Below are 20,467 nucleotides of genomic sequence, written 5' to 3' on the forward strand. Positions count from 1 at the left end.
GAAATAAAGATAAAGACAAGGAGAGAGGGAAGTGAAACCGCAGAGATTAGCACCTCTGCCTCGTCCATCTGTCCCGTAAGGAGATGAAACCTTAATCTTGTTACAAAGGAGCAGCTTTGGTCAGGGAGCACAGTTAACACGAGGAGTGCTGAAGACCTTGTTCTTAAAGGTGGTAGACTGTGCACATTCTGCAGTGGCTGACTCGGGATGTTTGAGAGGCGGGGCGAAATAAATGAAATGGGAACCAGCATTCAGAAAGTCGTGAAACGTTTATAGTGAACTAGTTACAAACCCTGATTTTGATTTTTTTTTAAATGTATTATGTGATAATAACTGCTGCATTTCACCACGTTTTGTCTACTGGAAGGGTATCCAGGAGGCCATTGCCAGTGACACCTTGTAGCATTTATTGTGAAAAAATCATTGTAAAATCAAGTCTTTATCTTTATAAAGATGGATTGTATTAATGTGATTATGATGTCTGGTGCATTTGTAAGAATGGATTATGCTGCCATCTCTGAAGGCATAACAACCACACTCTAATCTCATTGCAGACACCCAATTTTTCATGTTCTATGCTTTATTCCCAGCTCAATTAAAAGCCTGAATATGCAGCAGTCTCCTTAAACAGACTTGAGTCTTTAAGTAGTCATGAGCTGCAAAACGATGCCACTCACAACAGTTGCTCTGCAGCTCACCTCCCAGTGTTATTCAGTCTTCCTGCATTCAATAATTGTGATGGGCAGTGACATTTCTTCTCTTATGGTCTCATATTTCTTGTATTTTAATTCCTGGTAGCCTATATATTTGAGTCAAATAATTATAACTAACTCAGTGTAAATAAATGTTGCATATATTTTTCAACCAGTGCCACTATGTGATTATTTGCTCATATGTTTGATAGAATTTGATGCACAGACTCACTAGCTTTGATTTGATAAATGACATTGCTCTTCAAAGCCACTAGATGTTGCTGTTTTGTTTATTGTCACAACATTCAGCACCACTTTGCACTTTACATGAACTTGAAAACCTCACAGACAGCCATAAATGCACAAATCAGAAAAAATGAAATCAAGGTTGATTCTCTGCTACATCTGATCACGAGGAGTTACTGCTTCTTCTTCTTCACTGTCGAGGCCAGGTGGTGAACCTTAGCAGGATTTGTTCATCCGCTTTAGGTGTGTAGCAGCCAATTCCTGTGAAAAGGGACAGTTATCTATTAATAGATCCTCTTTAATCCAAACTCAAATAATCCAAATTACTGACTATGGTTGTACAGTTGAACAGCCTGCTCATGAGCAGCAGAAATCACACCAAATATAATTAAGATAAGGGTGACTAATATCATCACAACAACAAGATTTTAGAATAATCACACTGAAGGACATCCAGAGGCAATAAGTGAGAGGACAGTCAATTCCCCTGCCTCATTACAGCTCATTAAGTCTTCCTCAGATATGCTGTATTGAAACTCTATGGAGGATACTCACCCACATCCAGCCTTCTGTACTCTCCTGAGCGCTTCGACAGGATCTCCCAGTACGTTTGCTCGCGCTCATTTCCAGCTACTCCATTCACACTCTCCAGCAACAGACCGAAGTCTGGGTCCTCCTTCACTGTGAACCTGCCCGTGAGAAAATGTCACATGTGAAATTTTTCTTTGAACATGTACAAAAGATAAATAAATCACAATTTCACATGTGAACTGTACATTTTCACAAGCGATGGGCTTTTTTCACATATGATTAAACATTTTGACATGTGAAATTTACAGTTTCACATGTGGGTTACATATATTCATGTGATTGTCTTTATTTCACATGTGGACTAGAATTTCCATATGTGGAAACAAAACATTTCACATGAAATCACATTAAATTTGCTTCTGCACATGTGAATTCCACATGTTCACATATGACTGGCTATTTTCACATGTTAACAAAAAAATTAACATGTGAAAAGAAAAGGATTTCACACCTGAACTGGATATTTTTTAACAAGTGATTGGCTTTTTTCACATGAAATGTCACATGCTATATCATAAACTTAAATATGTAGGAGGAAAAGAGGAGCAACGCTGAAGAATAAACGATGATCTTGAAGGGAAATTAACAGGGTTGTCATGGGTGGTCTTACTTGAAGTCGTGCTGTGTCTCCTGCAGTCTCCTCAGAGCGCCCAGCAGCACGCCTCCCTCCACCACAGAGCTGGAATAGGACTCAGGGGTCATGTTGGTCAGGTCACTCTCCACAGACAGTCTGACGGGAAGAGTCCCTCGATCTGTACACCATAATATATTCAGTTATAATAATGCTGTGCATGATACAAGGACAAAAAAGTGAGTCATTTAAGCTTGCAAATTTAAATTTTCTTGAATATTCACCTGTCTTTGTGAGAGCTCCTTGTGTCACCAACAGAAGAAGGCCCACAGAGAGGAGAGAAGCTGTTCTTCGTGCCATCCTGTACAATGCATCCCCATCAGATGTTCCCTCAGTACTTATAGTGTGCCTAACCCTCATTTGTGAGCCCTTGAACACTTTCACCCCTGCAGTCAGCGTTTCACTTTGCAAAGACGTCTTTGTTGACTTAAAATATCCACAGTCACACACTGAAACTAAAGCACCAGTGTTTGCATGCCACAATCAGTCACTTGCTAATGTGTGGTTTATGAATGGAGAAACACTATTATCTCTGGAGTGACCTAATGATCATGTAGTTGATTAATGGCCTGCCTCCTGGTTTTCTCAGAAGGCATGAATGAGAATGGTGAGTTGGTTTTACACTTTACCTGTGCAAACTTAGGACTATTCTACAGAGGATGTGAGAAAGGTCATCACTCATTCCTCGAGGCTAATAATACATTATGCAATCAGGATTTGGCCTTTGAAGTACAATAGCAGATTGAAGCAGCGCCACTGTGTGCAGCCTTGAAAATGCCCATGCATAACACAGAATTCATCTTTATTCTGGACGCTGACATGTCAACAAAGAGCGAACCTGAGCCTGATTAACAGGCCTGATCACATGTGTGAGCTTTTGCAATCGGTGCCGGAATCATCATCACCTATGAATGTGATCCCGGCTGGTAATACTAGCAGCCATAAGGAGGCAGATCACAGAAACAGAGAGGTGGGTGGCTGTGCTGAAATCGCTCATGTGGCGACGACGCGCGAGAGAGAGGGAGAGGGAGAGAGAGAGCTCGTTTTAAATTGGTCTGATTAAGAGGCAGGTGCGATTGGCTAAAAATGGTCCCGATTCCCTCTCATGGGTGATGTAAGGCATGTAGGGCCCGCTTGAACGCGAGTAACCCCGGCAGTTTTACCGAAAATAACCCGGGCACTGCAGCATCAGCACCGGGCAGCTGCGCAGGTGCGGCCTTTAAAGAGACAGCGGGGCCTCAAATCTCACCAACAACCTCTCATGTTTACGCACACACACGGTCAGCAGAGGTGCACTGACAGCTGTGGAGCCCCGTATGGATCACCTGTATCGGGCATCATGAGGGACAAAAAGCTCGCCTAACGGAGCTTTATCCTAATTTCATTGGGTTATTCCCATTTCTCTCAGTCCCCAGAGACAAAGAGGAGCCGGAATAGAAACTGGAATACTTAAAAGGTTTATATAATTGGCACCTGAGAGGCTAATTTACTGAAACAGGATGTGGCAGACAATATGATGTGAATACATTTAATTAAGTGTGAAGTCAATTTAAACTTTTTAGGCCCCCAGCCTTAAATCACTGTAATAAGCCTTAAAAAAAGGCGTCTGTTACAAAAAATGATCTACATTCACGTGAGATTTGATTCATCTAAAACATGAGGTCAGGATGAGGATTAGGAGGAAACAATCAGAACCAAAAACAGTCTGTTTTCTCCTCCAGTAGCATCCTTCTAGCAACGCCCTGCATCCCAGACCGGCGTGCGTACCACACAGACGCACCAACCGGTGAGAGGGGAGCGGAGGCTGCTACATCGAGCTGCTGCTGCTGCTGCTGAAGCATCTGCAGCACTGATACTGAACGATTACCATCTACACCACTGTCGAGGATGTGTGTGAGTATTTCGATGCGACTTGGGGACGGATGGATTTCGTAAAAGGGATAATCGCACCGAGGAGGGAGGGAAAATAAAAAAACCATGACAGGCGCCTCGTCCCCCTGACGATTCACCGGGATGCAGTCATAGTTTGAGGCCGGACATGATTTTAATCTCAGGAGTTGCTGCTGTTGTGAATGCGGGACGATGTGCGCCGCACCCCGAGAGATATTGATGAGGAGGACACAGCGGCTCAACCGATCCGGATTTTTCCAGGACTGTGGCGCACAGTGAGCATCTTGTGTTTTTTCTCTGTTTCTGTTCTTTTTCTTTTTTTTCTTCTGGGGGAGCTGCTGATGTGGAGGGATTGTGCTGTCTCGTCTGAAGGCATCAACTGAGCACTGTTGCTCTCACCCCCAGAGAGGAGAGCCAGGGCTGCTCACCTGGTCGTTTCAACACACCATAATAAGTATGTGCAATGCGTGTGTGCGTGTGCGTGTGCGTGTGCAATGCATCACAGGCTAAAAGCCAGAGTTAGTGTTGATGTGTCCTCAGAGCAGGCTCATTTATGACTCACCTACCTTAAACAAAAAAAAAAGGTCATGTCTCACCACTGCTCTGTCATTTTCCTCATGTTTCCACTCTTGTCATCAGTTTGTTGGTAACAGGTGCTTTTTTTTTTTTTTTTGGAGAGCTGGCACTGACAACAAGTCACTGCAGAGCACAGATCCACCACACCACTGCAAAGCCACATCAAATACATTTAATAACCGTATCTCATCCCTTCTGGAGACTTTTACTACCTCTCTCTGTGTGTGTGGCTCACGTGTCCTGCCTATGACAGATCATGCAGGCCTTCATCTGACTAAGAGGCCATTAAAGCCTGTCAGTGTTTTCACAGAGCTTATATGCAGGCTGGTAATGGAAAATTCACTAATGGGAGGACGGTCAATAGAAGTCATGCTCAATGTTCTTCACTGGTCCTCTTCACATGAGGATATTTTACTATAGTATGTAGTGAAATATCCTCCATAGGTCAGTAGACTGGAGCAGGGAAGTAGTCCTACCGGACTGCATGGCAGCAGTGGATGTTCTGATACGGGGATTATGTGTCCACTCATGATTAGGAGAGCCAAACAGACTGTTTATGCGTGTATATTTGTGTGTCGCCATGTGTTGCTTACATCTTTTATTTCGCTTGAGCAGCCCCAGTGAATTTTGTGCCAATTTGAGGCCTGCATGTACATAAACTAGGCAGTTTCTTGTTACTGCTTTGACAGAATTAGCTGGGGTTTTTTTTACACTAAAATACACATCCCATTAGTTTTCTTGCAGCATTTAATCATGACCATCTATAAACTCTGAGCTGATAATTACATGTCTCTTCATTATTACATCTAAAGTAGGTCACCTGATTCATTTATGGAAACTCATTTGAATCTCATCTCATAATCCTCTTAATTCACTTCATTTAGATCTGTTTTCTCAAATAACTGCTGACTTTTACCCCTAATGAAATAGTAACATGATTCTGAAGATGTCCCGACATGTCCAGCATGATGATATCATGGAGACAATGTGTTGCTTCACTTTCACATTATCGGAAAGCTAATGGATCAGCAGCCACTACATGGTTTTAACAGACACTTGAGTCTCGGAGGAAATTTATGTGAATCAGCAGTATGAGCGCGCTGCAGGACTGAAACCAGATCCCGACTCCTCACACTCAGAATCTCATTCCCCTCAACCAGCCACTCCATACAATAAACTGTAATCAGATCATGTGCAGCACCTAGTTTTTAGGATGGTGTCGGCAGCCATCCTAAAATCAACCAATGGCCTGAGTAAAGCTGCATGTAATATGAGAAATTTCCTCCAGTGATGTCAATCAGTGATTAAAGTGCATTGTGGGAAATGTTGGCGTCAGGTTTACAAAGCAGTCCGCTGGTCTGCATTGTACTCCTACAACACTGTTGGACTCATTATGGACAGTTAAAAAACAAATGATCAGAATCAGAACAGCAGAACCAGAGACATCACCTCTTCATCCCACGCATTCGTCTTCCTTTTAAAATCTGGTGCCTTCACTTCAATGAAGACAATTTATCAGATTACATGCAGCTTCCTCTGGAGCCACAGAAGGCTTTATACTCCTTTTTTCCACACATGCAGCAGTACTCCCCAAGATCTCTAAACACACTTTAATGTGTAAAATTGGTGGAGTTACCCTTTAAGGTCTGGTGAGGCTTAGGCACAAAAAACACTCGGTTTGGGTTAAAGAAAAAACAAAATTCACGTTTTGGCTTAAAATACCTGGGTTTGTCATCTCGTTAAACAAAATTACCATCGCCACCCACTCCTCCAGATGAGAAACTCAGCTCAGATACGTGTAATCTGATCACCTCACAGATGTTGATATGAAACATATGAAGAGTGCAAATGGAAACATATCTGTAGTTTGCGGAAACGCACAATGGCAACATTTTATTCTGGTGACTGCATCTGCTGAGGCAACATTTTTCTTTTATGGAGGCCATTAGTCAGTCAATCAACTAGAAAACAAAGGAATCAAAACCAATCAATTCATATTTGTCTTGTTTATTGGCCAATTTTAGTTTCAGAACTGGGAAGAAATGATTTACTTTCAGGGCTCCAGGGTGCGACAGTTTTGGTTGCACACGCGCCTCAGAATCTGTCTGGTGCAACTAAACATAAATATTGGTTGCACCGGTGCGCCTGAAAAAAACAATAAAACCAAAATAAAATCCAAAAAGCAAATCCACAAGGACTACACATAGATCCCAGTAAGACAAGGGAAAACACTATAGTCTTAACACAAAGTATAAACTTTTTTAAATCAGTTATTGTTTTTTATTACACCCCGATAAGAGTTATTTGAGTTTGTCAAGCACCTAAAACATCAGCACTTTTTTATTATTTTTAAACAGTTGAGGTTATTGCAATTTCTTATTGCGCGTGCTGTGATTTAAATGAAGAAAAACATTTATGTACACCTTCCTGTTCACAGTCATCTATGCGTTATGTGCTTATTGGGGCACCTAAATTATGTGCTGGTGCACCTCAATGACAGGGTGAGGCACACCAGTGCTACCAGCTGTTAGAAGTTAGTCTGGATCCCTGACTTTGCTTTAATGTTTTTTTTCTTCTCAGGTGAAAATTAAAGCAACATTATGTAGAAACTGGCATTCTGTGCAATTTGCGCCCTCACGGTCTCTGAGTGCAACACCGCTGTCGTAAATACAATGTGTAGGTGCTCATTACAAACAAACTCATCACGTCATAACAATGTTATGTGTTGAAAACTCATATGTTGAAGTAAACGTGTATGTAACACTGTGATCCTCCCCTCTTACTGAAGTTACATAGTGCAGAAACAAGTGGATGAGACATCATTCACCCTATTACAAGACACTATACCATCAAAATGATTTCGAAGCTGTTATTTTAATGTAAAAAGTTACATAATGTTGCTTTAATCTGAGATTCTTCATATATGAAAATGTACTGATCTGAGGCAGGAGTGCACCTTCTTACTTTGAAGCAAGAGAAAAGAGATAAACCTGAACAACTTAACATTTCTGTCCTCCTTTGCAGCCTTTCAGCATGGCTGAGAGGACACTGGAGCAGGGCACGGTCAGCATCCCCATGGAGGAGACCAAACTCCCCGGCGGAGCGCCTCAGGAGGCCCCACTGCTCACCCACTTGAAGAAAGTGGAGAACCACATCACTGAGGCTCAGCGCTTCTCCCACCTCCCACGCCGCTCTGCTGTGGACCTGGAGTTCAATGAGCTCTCGTACACCATTCGCGAGGGTCCCTGGTGGAGAAGGAGAGGTACTGCACGCTCAGTTCACATAGTAACCGTGATGGATGAGCGAGCCAGCACCACCCATGACGATCAATATCTAGAGTGCAGAAATTTCAAGGGAGGCCTTCAAAAGCCTTCGTTGACATTTAAGGAAAACATTTTTCTCCTCAGTGTTAGGCTGCCTCTTTTGCTTTGCTCCATTGTTCTGACACATGTAGCCCAGCCGAGCCCGGCCCTCACGGACACACACACATACACACTTGCAGACTCCCACCATGTCATAGGGAGCAGTGTGACTGTAAGCTTTGCTGCGCTCAGCAGAGTTTAGACATAGTAAATAATTTACACCCGCAGGTTGGCACACTGCTCGCCTCTCTTTTCCCTGTGTTGTCTGACGATAGGCGGTGGCAGTGAGTCAGTCAGGTCCACGATTGATCTGCTCATGAAATATGGACAGCGTTTAAACTCAGCACCCTTATTAATGATCAGCCTCCAACTCAACCGTTGGTCATCCATGCTTGTCAACTGAACCACCTTCAGCAAACCGATCTGTTTTACATGTTCTTTATATTCAGCAGGGCAGGGGACCACAGAGGAATCTTTTATTTACATTCTCCATACAGTATCCTTAGGAGAGGACCTATATGATGCATTGCAGGTCGTCTTGTGTAATATTGATGTGCATTACGAAAGCCTGGCAGAGAAGTGTTTGTTGTTCCGTTGGAAAATGTACGGAGAGTGTTCTTGAGGAGCGGCGGTCAGTAAAGGAGATTTTGTTTGCTGCTCCGATGACGCGCACGTTTCTCCTTTAGTAGCCTCGAATCAAAATCAACGTGTGGTTTCTCCTTTTGTTTGTATGTTGTCTCTTCAGGGTGTCTGCCTTGGCTCATCAGGCTGATGATGTGTGAACAGGAAGTGTCTCAGCTATTACTAATTAAGCGGCGCATTTCAGAAAGATTGCTCACCTGCCATTTTAGTCCCAGTGAACCTACCGTCATATTCATCTCTGCCTCTGCCACTCACATAAAAACCAGCCACACCTAAATTCATATCAGTGCATATTTGACATATGCTGAGGGGCTTGTCCGTGTTTGCGTCTCATTTAACAAGCTAAGCTAAGAGACGATTCTCTGCAGTCCCTGTCTAGCTGATCAAAGCTGTAAAACAGGTGTAATCACACACAGCTCAGGGCTGTTGTTAAGATGTGTGGTTTTGCAGTCAGTGATTACTTCTCCTTAGAAAAAGCACATCATTTCATGTCATGTTTGCTGAATTATATGCAATTAAACAGCTGGTAGAGAGGAGATAGGGGGTAAAAGATGATGTACAGCATGAGCCATGAGTCTTGAACCCATGATGTCATTTATAATTTAATGTCTTTTTAGCGTTTGAGTCACTGACACACTACTTATGAGTCATTCCTTAAAATGTCTGCAACGAACAGGAAGAGATTAAGAGAAAGACAGTGCGAATGCAATAAATGTAGAGTCGTTTCTGTTATTGTAAAAGGGTTCAGGAGGGTTAGCTGATGTACGAGCTGCTCTCTGTTTGTTATCGTAGGCTCTTCTGGGCCAGGGGCAGACATTTATCCCTGTTCGGATGATGCTGCTGTGGCCTGCTTTCATGTTGAGGGTATTCTCCTCCTGTTGAGGTATTCTCCTGGTGAAACACTAGACCTGCTGCGTAGGGGGAAGGACAGGAAGAGGGAGGGAGGGAGGGAGAGCAGGAATATGTTTACACGCCTCTAAGTGTTTTCTGCTCTGTGTTTTGTTATTTACTGCAATGGCGCCTTTGCACCTGCATCGATGATGTGAGTTTGTTAGGATAACGAGGAGTGTCAATAATAATCTCACGGATAAAATTACACCCTTTACTTGATGGTCTCTGTGCTGCTTAGACTGAGATACTGAGATTTTGTCATTTTCTTTAGCAGTCTTGTAAATGCTTATTTATCCTTTTTTTAATCCAGAGAGACTACATGGTCAGACAGCAAAAGTGAAAGTGATGTACTACATGTTTGTCATCTGAAGAATGGTAGCAGTTTCTGAGTATGTTATCTACTAAATGTCCTGGTGTGAGGGGAGTGGACCATTAGAAAAAGATCTTTTTGCTTCATTTTGTTTCCTTCATTTGAAATTTTTCAGTGTGTGCAATTTCACAGCTTGACCAAATTACCTTAATTATATGCCAACAGAAAGACTAGTTTCTTTCTTAAAGGCTGTGGAACATTTGCGATAATAACTCAAATAAGCTTGAACAGAGTTGATTAAAGTGATTGTATTTAGCTCAAATTAACTTAAAAAATCTGTTTACAGGACTCGGGGAGTAATACTGCAAATGTGAGAAAAAGCTGTCTACAGCTTTTTGTGGCCCCAGACGAGGCAGCAAATTGAATACATTCCCTCAAGTGACGTCACATATCTCTGCTTGAGGCGACATTAGCCACTGGTAGCATAACATACCTAAATCTCCTGCCAAACTGTCTGTGGTCATGTTGCATTGTGGGTAATGTAGGTACCAGGTTTTGACATGGAAGTAAAAATGTTTAAAGTTTAAAAATGAAGAAAATCTGCAGGTGTGGAGTAAGAAACAAATGAGCTTACCTGACCTCTGTAGTCCGCTCCTCATCTGTGCTTGAGGTTACATTAGCCACTAGTAGCATAACATACCCAGAACTCCTGCCAAACTGTCTGTGGTCACCTTGCATTGTGGGTACTGCAGGCACCAGGTTTTGACTAGAAACATGAATACATGGATTAAAAAAGACGTTCTCTTACTACAGTTTACATTGTACACACATCACATAACGTCAACCGATGTTATAGAAGTGAAATGCTACATCAGCAGAGTACCCTTCTAAACATAAATTGTATCTATAGTTTGCACATGATGAAACTGAATATAAACAGTATTCTGTTGGTCAAACACATTTTTTCATTGAACAGTGCAGCCACTGCCTGGCTATGTATGTTAACATATAGTTAACTAAGGATAGATACAGAGTTTGTGATGTCAACTACTGTAAGATGAGAATGAAATCAGAGAATAAAGATAAGATTTTAGTACAGCAGCAACACTGATGTGAAGTGTGAGGACTATTCTTCAGATGATACTGGTTTCCTGGTGTCACAACACAGCTGTCATTAGTACCATGGGCTCCAATCTGAGGCGTGTTAGGACCCCACCTCAAACATGACTCATAATAATTTATTCAACAATTACTTTGAAATTACCTCTGAGATCAGGTTGGAATCGCTGAGTGTATACTATCACATACTGTTAAAGGGTTTGTTCAGATCTGAAATAATGTGTTAAAACACCAAAGTCACGCAGTAACACAGGCAAACTAGCCGATCGAGGCAGTCAAGCAGCTCCCCTGATCTGCGAGGTAAAATCACTGTTTTTGTGAAAGGAGTCTGGTGGCTTTGAAGAGAGCTTAGTTCCCTGTGGAAGAGGGCTGATGGCGAGGTATTCTAAATATAGAGTACACTTAACCTGATATTGATTTTTTAAGGTGGGCCCTATTTTAGGTGGTCAAAATACAGTATGTGTAGCCGCTGACCCCATCCACGGCAGTACACCGCTTCCATGGCGGTACTCCTGTCTGCTCCTCCATGTTCCACCGGGGACAAGCTGACCGCCATCTACTGTATGTAATACACTGAGCATGAATGAGTAACTCAGACAACACTCCTTCACAAAAACCAGAACCAACCTTTTAAGTCAGTGTGTCTTTGTGACAGTGTGGTCAGCTACATACTCTGCGCCTGCAGCCTCGCACAGATAACACTATTGTTATGCGCGACCTACAGCACCGGGTTAGCTCATCAGTATGCACCACATGGCCGAGCAGGGTTGCTTTACTGACAGCAGGCTGCTCCTCTGTCTGAGTGGAGGCTGTCTGGTGTAATAACACTGCCATTAAGCTCCTTTACTCTTAGAGTGAGGGGTCTGCTGAGACCCTGCTTACACAGCTTGAGACAGGAAGCAGCATCCCTGAAGACACTGGAGAAATGGGTGAGGCGAGGGAGCCTGGGTGACAACAGGGCATGACTTTACAGACCTCTTTAACTTTCCATAACTGGAAGCTTTCAGCATCTACGTCAGGTCTAAAAGCTATTGTTTCACTGTTTCCACTGTGCCTCCAAAGGTTAGGGAATGCGTCATGAAAAAACCCGAGACATCTTCATTAGCAGGCCACACCACTACTGCTGCAGTGGAGTAATGCCTGTGGTCAGTGGAGGTCCTAGTTTGCATGACGCCCTGGGCGAACCTCACCTTCTTCATTTTAAAATGGAGGCTGTGGTCAGTGAAGCCTGCCAATAAGGATGATGTTTATATATGTAACAACACATCTGCTTGGCCACTTCTGATCCACAATACTGCCAGCTCAGATTCAGTAGCCTGTGATTTACCCTGCTGGAGTGAAATTAGGCTCTTTATCTGTAGAACCATCCATAGAAACACTTTGAGAGTCAGTGAACTGAGCTTCAGGGCTCAGTGAAACCAGCCATTAAAGTGAGCCAGAACTGCTGTACAACCTGTTCCACTTTCTCACTGTCAGGAGTTTATAAAGGTGTGATACAAGCTAGCAGAATCATAATTGTTAAGCAGACGGATCAGGACTAAAAATACAACACATTGTGTCAGCCCACATTTTAGTTGCAGTCCCTATTAAGCTTTTATATCTGACTTTTTCTGCAATTAATTTTAAAAATCTATGCAATAACACTGTGTAGAAATAAACATCTCTCAACTGATAACCTGTTCTCCCCTGTTATGTGTGAGGGCGGTACAACATACAGAAACATGTTTTAAGCCTCCCTTAACCATGTGTTTGTCATGTTTTTGTCTTTTTTTACTTTGCTTTTGACCAGTTATGCCCTCTCTTTGTCTCCTTGATGTGAAAATGAGAAGATTACTGTTACTGAATATTACTACTAGTGGATACATGTTTGAAATATTTTGCAGACAGCATGAGGATTAACGTGAGTCTTGTAAATGGGCTAGTATAGTGAACATTATAAATTAAATTAAAGCTCCTTCATAAAGTAAACTTTGCAGTAAAATGAGAATGATCGATAAGAACATTTCCAGACCAATTACAGCAGTACAAGTAAAAGCTTTGTCTCTCTGTCAGGTTACAAAGCCCTCCTCAAGTGTCTGTCGGGAAGATTCAACAGCAGAGAGCTGATTGGTATCATGGGGCCTTCTGGAGCCGGGAAATCCACTCTGATGAATATTCTGGCAGGTTACAGGTGAGATGTTTGTTCCTAAACATCTTAATCCTCTTACTTATTTATGAGACCACACTTGCTGTAGTATAATTTCGTTTTCTGTTGGGAAACAGGGAGACGGGCATGAAGGGCCAGATCATGGTCAACGGTCGACCGAGGGATCTGAGGACCTTCAGGAAGATGTCCTGCTACATCATGCAGGATGACATGCTGCTGCCTCACCTCACTACGAGGGAGGCCATGATGGTGAGGTCACCTTTAAAAGAAAATAAAAAAACTCAGAACCTCATTAAATCCTAATGTTCAATAATAATGTGCTGACTTCTGTCTGCCTTTCAGGTTTCTGCCAATTTGAAACTAAATGAGAGCATTCAGGTCAAAAAAGAACTCGTAAGTCTGAATATATTGACTACATTACGGTGATATGTGCTGCATTTATTTTGAGATAAAGATATTCCATACTACAATATGTATACCACAGTGATTACCCTTTGAATATCTTATCAGTCATATCGGGTTATTAATGCATATTAATGAGCAGGACTGTTTGATGGTAATATTGAATTTAGAATATTTTTGCATCAGTGTAATAATGTACCTTCACTGGATTAGGTAAATCAAGGCTTCCAAAAAATAACCATTATCTCCTCTCACCTACTCCAAGAGAAGCAGGCTGCAGACAAAATGGCGGATGTCAAACACAGGGATTAACCGTATACAGGGAACTTAAAAATGAAGGAAGGGTCATTGCTGAATGCCTCCAGAAAACGAAAAAGACCACACTTCACAGAGTAGGTAACCCTGATCTAGGCGCTGTTAAACGGCAGAGCAAAAATCCCTGTTGTATCAACAAGTAGGCAGGTTTTGTTTTGTAACTCACTGATTTAGTAGAAAGAATGCTGGTTTTGGTCCTGCTGGTGCGGGGAAACACACATGGGGGAATAGACTCAACACCGGAGCGCTCTCCATCGTTCACTCTTATTTTACTTCGGTTTGTATCACTCTCCCTCGTCACCTTCTTTGCCTCCTCCATCAGCGGGGAGAGTTTCAACAGTTATTCCAGTTGTTCCATCATAACCTGGGAAAACAATGACCCCTTTGTGCCGTAATTCAACCTTTGTTTTTCTGGGAGTCAAAGGGAGGCTTACAGGGAACCAGTATAATCATGGATGGTGCCATTTTTTTTCTACAGCCATGACACTGTGCAATCAGTATTTACTTCAAAATTAGGTAAAAAGATGTCTAATGCCAGTCCAAGCTACATTTTTAAACACAAATATTTTAGATTTTGATTTACATGAACTAACAAAAATAGAAAAGAACCACAGTTTTAAAACCTTCTTACAATTAAGACAAATTTAACTTTAGAGATTAAATTGTACCTGTTCCAAATATCACTCCACTTTAACCATGAAGAAAACAGACGGCACAAAAAAAGATAAGAGCAGAGCACATGATGTCACAGGATCATTGTTGCCACCATTTTGTCTGCAGCCAGGTCCTCCTTGGAAGTATTCTACATCACAACACAATACAAAATATAAATATGGGGTCACACATGATAGAAGATTTGGTTCATGTCTTCCAACTGTATTGTCGGTGGCGTGCGTCATCATCCGTCCCTGTTTGTTCCTCAGGTGGATGAGATCCTGACCGCTCTGGGTCTCCTGGAATGTGCTCAGACACGCACCAGCTGTCTCTCTGGAGGTCAATGTAAAAGACTGGCCATCGCGCTCGAGCTGGTCAACAATCCTCCTGTCATGTTCTTTGATGAGCCCACCAGGTAGGATATGTCTCACCTAGATTGAATCGGTGTAATCCCAACAGACATTTGGATTAAATAGTGTAACGGCCTCTCTGGTTTTGTCTCGTTCCAGTGGTCTGGACAGCGCGTCCTGCTTCCAGGTTGTCTCCCTCATGAAGTCTCTGGCTCAGGGAGGACGGACAATCATCTGCACCATTCATCAGCCCAGTGCCAAGCTCTTTGAGATGTTTGATAAGGTAACTTGAGTGCTTAAAGTGCTGGACACGTCCAGCCTTCCATTAGCCGCTGCTCAGGCCAGGGCGCTGCAGGTTAGCATGATTCATTTTATCCAGCTGACAAGTCGATACCCAGGCCTGTTGTTTTGTCAGTTGTTCATATATAATTCAGAGAGCCGGTGTGTTGGAAACTACGTTGATTACTCTGTACCTGTGTTCTTCCACCAGCTGTACATCCTCAGTCAGGGTCAGTGTATATACAAGGGCACAGTCCCTTACCTCATCCCTTATCTGAAGAACCTGGGCCTCCACTGCCCGACGTATCACAATCCTGCTGATTTCAGTGAGTCACGCAAGTCCTTTAGTACAAGGGAATGCATGTGTGTGTCTGGTGTTTTTGTTCTTACACGCTTGTCCTCTCTGTCCCCAGTCATTGAGGTGGCGTCAGGGGAGTATGGGGATCTGAATCCAGTGCTGTTTGAGGCCGTCCAGGGCGGACTGTGCTCAGAGGAGAGCAAGAAGAACTCCAGAGATAAAAGTGACTCTTCCTGTCCCTCTCAATGCCACAGTGTGAGTAATAACAGCCTCTCTCACTATAGCACCACACCTATACTTACTGGTCTCAAAGATTTCTTCGTTCCCTGCATTGGTTCTGGGTTATTAACTGCTCACACTAAACAATAAGCGACCTACTCATTCACATATAAAAAAAGGGGATATATTTCTAAACTACAGTGCCACAGTGTGATAGAAATGTTCTTCTTCTTGTTGGTTGCGTTCATTTTGAGCAAATGTACATAGAAAATCCCCAAATTTTGTGACTTGTGTTACCCTTTCCTGTCCAGTGTCCACATTATTTCTTCTTTTCCCCCAAACTCTTCCTCCTGTCCTCCACTCGATCGATCCGTCTCCTCAGCTTCCTCTCACTCTCTCTTTCTCAGCCTCATGAGCCGCTTTTGATAAGAGCATCAGCTAAATACTAAAACTGTAAATGTAAACCACCAGGCGCTCTCTCCACCATTACTCCTACATGGTGCAGTTCTGCCCTTCATACTCTTTAAACATTTTATCAGTTTATTGATTTTCTCTGTTGCCCTTTCTATCCTCTTCTGGGTTTATCTGTGTAGGCATCAGCCAGTAACCTTTACCATAGACGAAGAGATTATGGTGTTTTCTGTTCTTATATAAGTCCATGTCTTCATTATTATTGCTATTATTATTGGATATTGCCTGACACTTTGCATTGACTTCTCAGCTTCCACTAAAAAATGTAATTATTTCTCACTCATACCTCTTCCATACTGGCCAAAAAACCCACTTTGTGCATAGCATGGGCAATAAAACATGTTTCTATACTGACACCATTGTTCTCTTGAGGATCAGGGGACATTTGAATTCATTTCTTACATTATATAATATAAACTCACACACAAAACACGTTCTAATCACTGTTTAGACCAGTGAAAGAGTTGTGATTTCTTGTTTTTGCTCGTCTTGTATTGGTATCTATGACTGAGTCCTTGTCCTCACTGATTATCTCCACAGGACACAGGAACACTTGAGAAACACAGCTTTGCCACCAGTACAACCACACAGTTCTGCATCCTCTTCAAAAGGACCTTTGTTACGATATGCAGGGACACGGTAAAAAAAAATAAAAAATCCTACAAACAATTCCTGCTGTGATGGCCACCAGCTAGTGTGAAAAATAGGTTTAATTTGATTATTGGTAGCAATTAATGGCTTTTGAGATGTGTTGATGTTTGTTTTGTCTGTTTTCAAGGTGCTGACCCACCTCAGGGTGATGTCCCATCTGTGTATTGGAGTGCTGATTGGTCTGCTTTATCTCAAAATTGGAAATGATGCCAGCAAAGTATTCAACAACACTGGCTTCCTCTTTTTCTCCATGTTGTTCCTCATGTTTGCTGCCCTGATGCCCACCATCCTAACCTGTAAGATGTCTAGTGAGAGTTTGGAAACATTGATTTGCTGTGTTGTTTTTCTGTGGAAGTGGAACTTTTTTCTAACGCTGCAGTTGTTTCACAGTTCCTCTGGAGATGGCTGTGTTTATAAGGGAACATCTCAACTACTGGTACAGCCTGAAGGCTTATTATTTGGCCAAAACCATGGCGGACGTACCGTTCCAGGTATAATTGAGCAAATGATTGAGCACACAGTGGTTTAGGCATGCAATTTATTTCAAATAACAAACTCAAAATTTCTTTTACAGGTGATTTGTCCAATCATGTATTGTAGTATAGTGTACTGGATGACTGAACAGCCTCCAGAAGCCGGTCGCTACCTGCTCTTTATGGCCTTGTCCACGTCCACGGCTCTGGTGGCCCAATCCTTAGGTCTGCTTATAGGTGCTGCATCTACGTCTCTGCAGGTAGGCAACCTTAAAGTCTCCCTCCTCTTAAAAAATGTGTTTTGCTTTTTGATACTTCACTTAAGCGTGTGACCTTCACTGTGCAGAAAACCATACTGTACATGCAGAGTTTGACAGAAGTTTTCACATTCATCTGCTGAAATATGAAGAGGTTTCTCTCTGCTCGTCATCTGAGTTTAAGAAGTGTTACTGCTAGGGATGTCAGGGGTTAACCACAGAGAATATTTTTGACCGGTTATGCATGTTGGTCTATAAGTTAATTTGTGCCATATAGACACACTGTCTGCTAGCAGCTTTGCTAGAGCAGTCTGAGGTAAATAGTGAAGCACGCAAAAAGAAGCTCACTGTGATCAAATGTAAGTTAAAATATGTAATGCTACTGTTTAGTTAAGTACCGTAGCGTTCTGTTGCACCAGATGAAGAACAAGCACCCTGCTGCCTTGCCCGAGGGTGGCTCGCAGCCAACTATCATGTTGCTGCTAGCCGGAGGGACAAACTGTGCCTGCTGGTTGGATATATGCTGCCAATCAGTGTGACGTGGACCCAAAAACTTTGTTTTTTTAACGTTACAGTGAACCCGAGTACATTATAACAACGAGAGCTCTCACAAACAGAAGTTTACTTCACAGCTACCTGTAATTTAAACATTGCTGACTGGGAGATGCAGTTTGGCGTGCTCCTTTCCCCAGGCTGGCACAGCGAAATAAGTGCGGAAATAAGACCAGTTATGGGAGACCAGTGTGTTCCTCACTCAGAGCCTCTTCCCGATGGGCTGAACAGGAAAAAAACAGAAAAGACAAACTCATCTCCGTCTCCCTTCACTCAAAGGAGGGAATCGCCTATTTTCACACCTTCACGTTTTTAAAATACTGCGGAATTAGTAATGTGTTAGAGTAATGTGATCAGGAACAAGCAGTGTGAGAGATTTTGATTTTGAAATCAATAATTAGAATGCAATTACTAATCCCAGTGATTATATTCTACTTTTACGTACTGACCCTAACTTGTCCAACACTTGTGTGTGAGAAAGGTGTGAACTTATCAGAACATCAGTAGCTCGCTCCTCAATTTGGCGTGAAGCTAATGCTCGAGGCTACATCAGTCGTGTTGGAGTTGCATTGAGAGTCATGTTGGCACCAGGAGGATGAAAACGATTAATAAAAAAGAAGATATGATTATTTTTACTTTTTCTCATCGCAAGTATGACATTAAGCCAGTTTTTTGGGTTTTTTTATTGAATACTGTACATTTGTTTCACAGGTGGCAACCTTCGTGGGTCCAGTCACAGCCATACCTGTGCTCCTCTTCTCTGGCTTCTTCGTCAACTTTGACACCATTCCCAAATACCTGCAGTGGAGCTCTTATGTTTCCTATGTCAGGTACTTTCAGCTACTTTAGACTTTTGCTAAATTAACTTTGGCTATTGATCTTTGTCGGCTGTCTCTGATCTGTAAAGAGTCTCTTTAAATGAGCCTGGGTTCATGAGGTGTCCCCTTTCAGATACGGCTTTGAGGGGGTGATCCTCTCTATCTACGGGATGAACCGGTCGGAGCTGGAGTGCGTGAGTGGCCTGGTGTGTAAGTTCCAAAAGCCAGAGGAGGTCCTGCAGCTGCTGGACGTGGAAGATGCGAAGCTCTACGTGGACTTCATGGTGCTGGGCGTCTTCTTCTTGATCCTCAGACTGGCTACCTACCTAGTCCTGCGCTACAAAGTCAAGTCAGAGCGTTAAGATGTCCGGAAGGCAACCACTGATGGATCAGGACGCTCGCACATATCCCGGCAGTGTGAGATCGTAAGCAAACATTCTCTTTCTCTGTCTTTCTCTGTCTCCACTTCACACACATGTACAAAGACATACACAAGGCCAGCACGTGAAATCATCAGAAAGCTGTGCTGCACCATTACGCAAACTGTACAGTATAATATTATCTTTGAAAAGGAAAGTTTAGACTATGGAGTGTTGTTCCACCCCCTGCTCTTTATCAGTTGTCCTCCAGGTTAGTAGTTTCTTTCAGATCACCATTTCCTTCAACAAGATTGTTTATCTGCACTAAACAGAAACAGAATACCCAACAGTAACAGAAAGCATGTTTCTTTAAAGTGAGACCTTTGGATTTGTACTGATTTCCAAGAACCTCAAGAAAGTCTCCGCGGGTTATGCGGAGCCATAATAACCATCTTGGTGCAGGAGTGTCCAATAACTTGTAGCTTCTCAATCCAGCGCCTAAAAAGGTTCACATCAGAATTGGACATCACCCATCAAGATGCCACAGGAACAAGATTTCAAGATGGATACCCTCTTATTTCCATCAGAAAAAGTGCAGAAAATGTTTGTGCTCGCTCTCCTGTAGGATCATCTCATGAGGTATTCTTACACAGACGCTAAACACGATGGCTTTTCTTAACGGAATACGACCTTAACGAATCGACTGCCAGCGGATGACTCTCTGCAGTGTGGATCACTTTCACAGGCCCTCTGCCCGAACATTGAAGCTGGTAGAAGGTTCAGAAAATACTTAAATGTTTGTAAAATATCGAGCAGAGTGTCAAAGACTTAGGGCCTTTGACTCCTTACTTGCTCCCAATTATACACTGTTTGTTTCTGCCATAACCGAGGAAGCATTCAGTGAACAGGGAGCACAGTGTTAAAGCAAGCATGACTGCAGTTTACAGCCTGATGCTGTGGGCTGTCTTAATCATCCCGGTTGCAACAAGAGTGTTTTAGGTAAAGTGCAATAGCCCATTCTGTGGTTCGAAGAAAGGGATGTTTGTCTAATCGGTGTGTCGCTCTTTTGACACAATCGTTTGAACTGCTCGTTTCCACTCTTTAGCTGCCTCCTCCCTGAGCTACGAAAGGAAATATCCCTTTTTCTCTCTCCTTCTCTTTCTCTCTGCTTTGCTGACGTCTGACAGATGTGTGTTCTCTAAAACAATGCTAGATACTTGAAATGCAGGCTGGGCAGTTTTTGTGCCTCTGAACTAGAATGATTTGAGTTTTC

At 42.6% G+C, this 20,467-nt stretch overlaps 1 protein-coding gene across 1 annotated transcript; it reads left to right on the forward strand.

The window, feature by feature from the left end:
• The first annotated feature begins 7,659 nt into the window (after positions 1 to 7,659).
• Positions 7,660 to 19,197, forward strand: abcg4a (ATP-binding cassette, sub-family G (WHITE), member 4a). The gene is made up of 14 exons (XM_073479512.1): positions 7,660 to 7,888; positions 13,003 to 13,120; positions 13,213 to 13,345; positions 13,439 to 13,489; positions 14,737 to 14,882; positions 14,977 to 15,100; positions 15,308 to 15,422; positions 15,510 to 15,649; positions 16,625 to 16,723; positions 16,863 to 17,031; positions 17,126 to 17,226; positions 17,310 to 17,468; positions 18,729 to 18,847; positions 18,969 to 19,197. The coding sequence occupies exons 1-14, from the start codon at positions 7,660 to 7,662 to the stop codon at positions 19,195 to 19,197; spliced, it is 1,932 nt and encodes a 643-aa protein (XP_073335613.1).
• Positions 19,198 to 20,467: the final 1,270 nt, after the last annotated feature.

The sequence above is a fragment of the Pagrus major genome, chromosome 13, assembly GCF_040436345.1.
Source record: "Pagrus major chromosome 13, Pma_NU_1.0".
Taxonomy (NCBI): domain Eukaryota; kingdom Metazoa; phylum Chordata; class Actinopteri; order Spariformes; family Sparidae; genus Pagrus; species Pagrus major.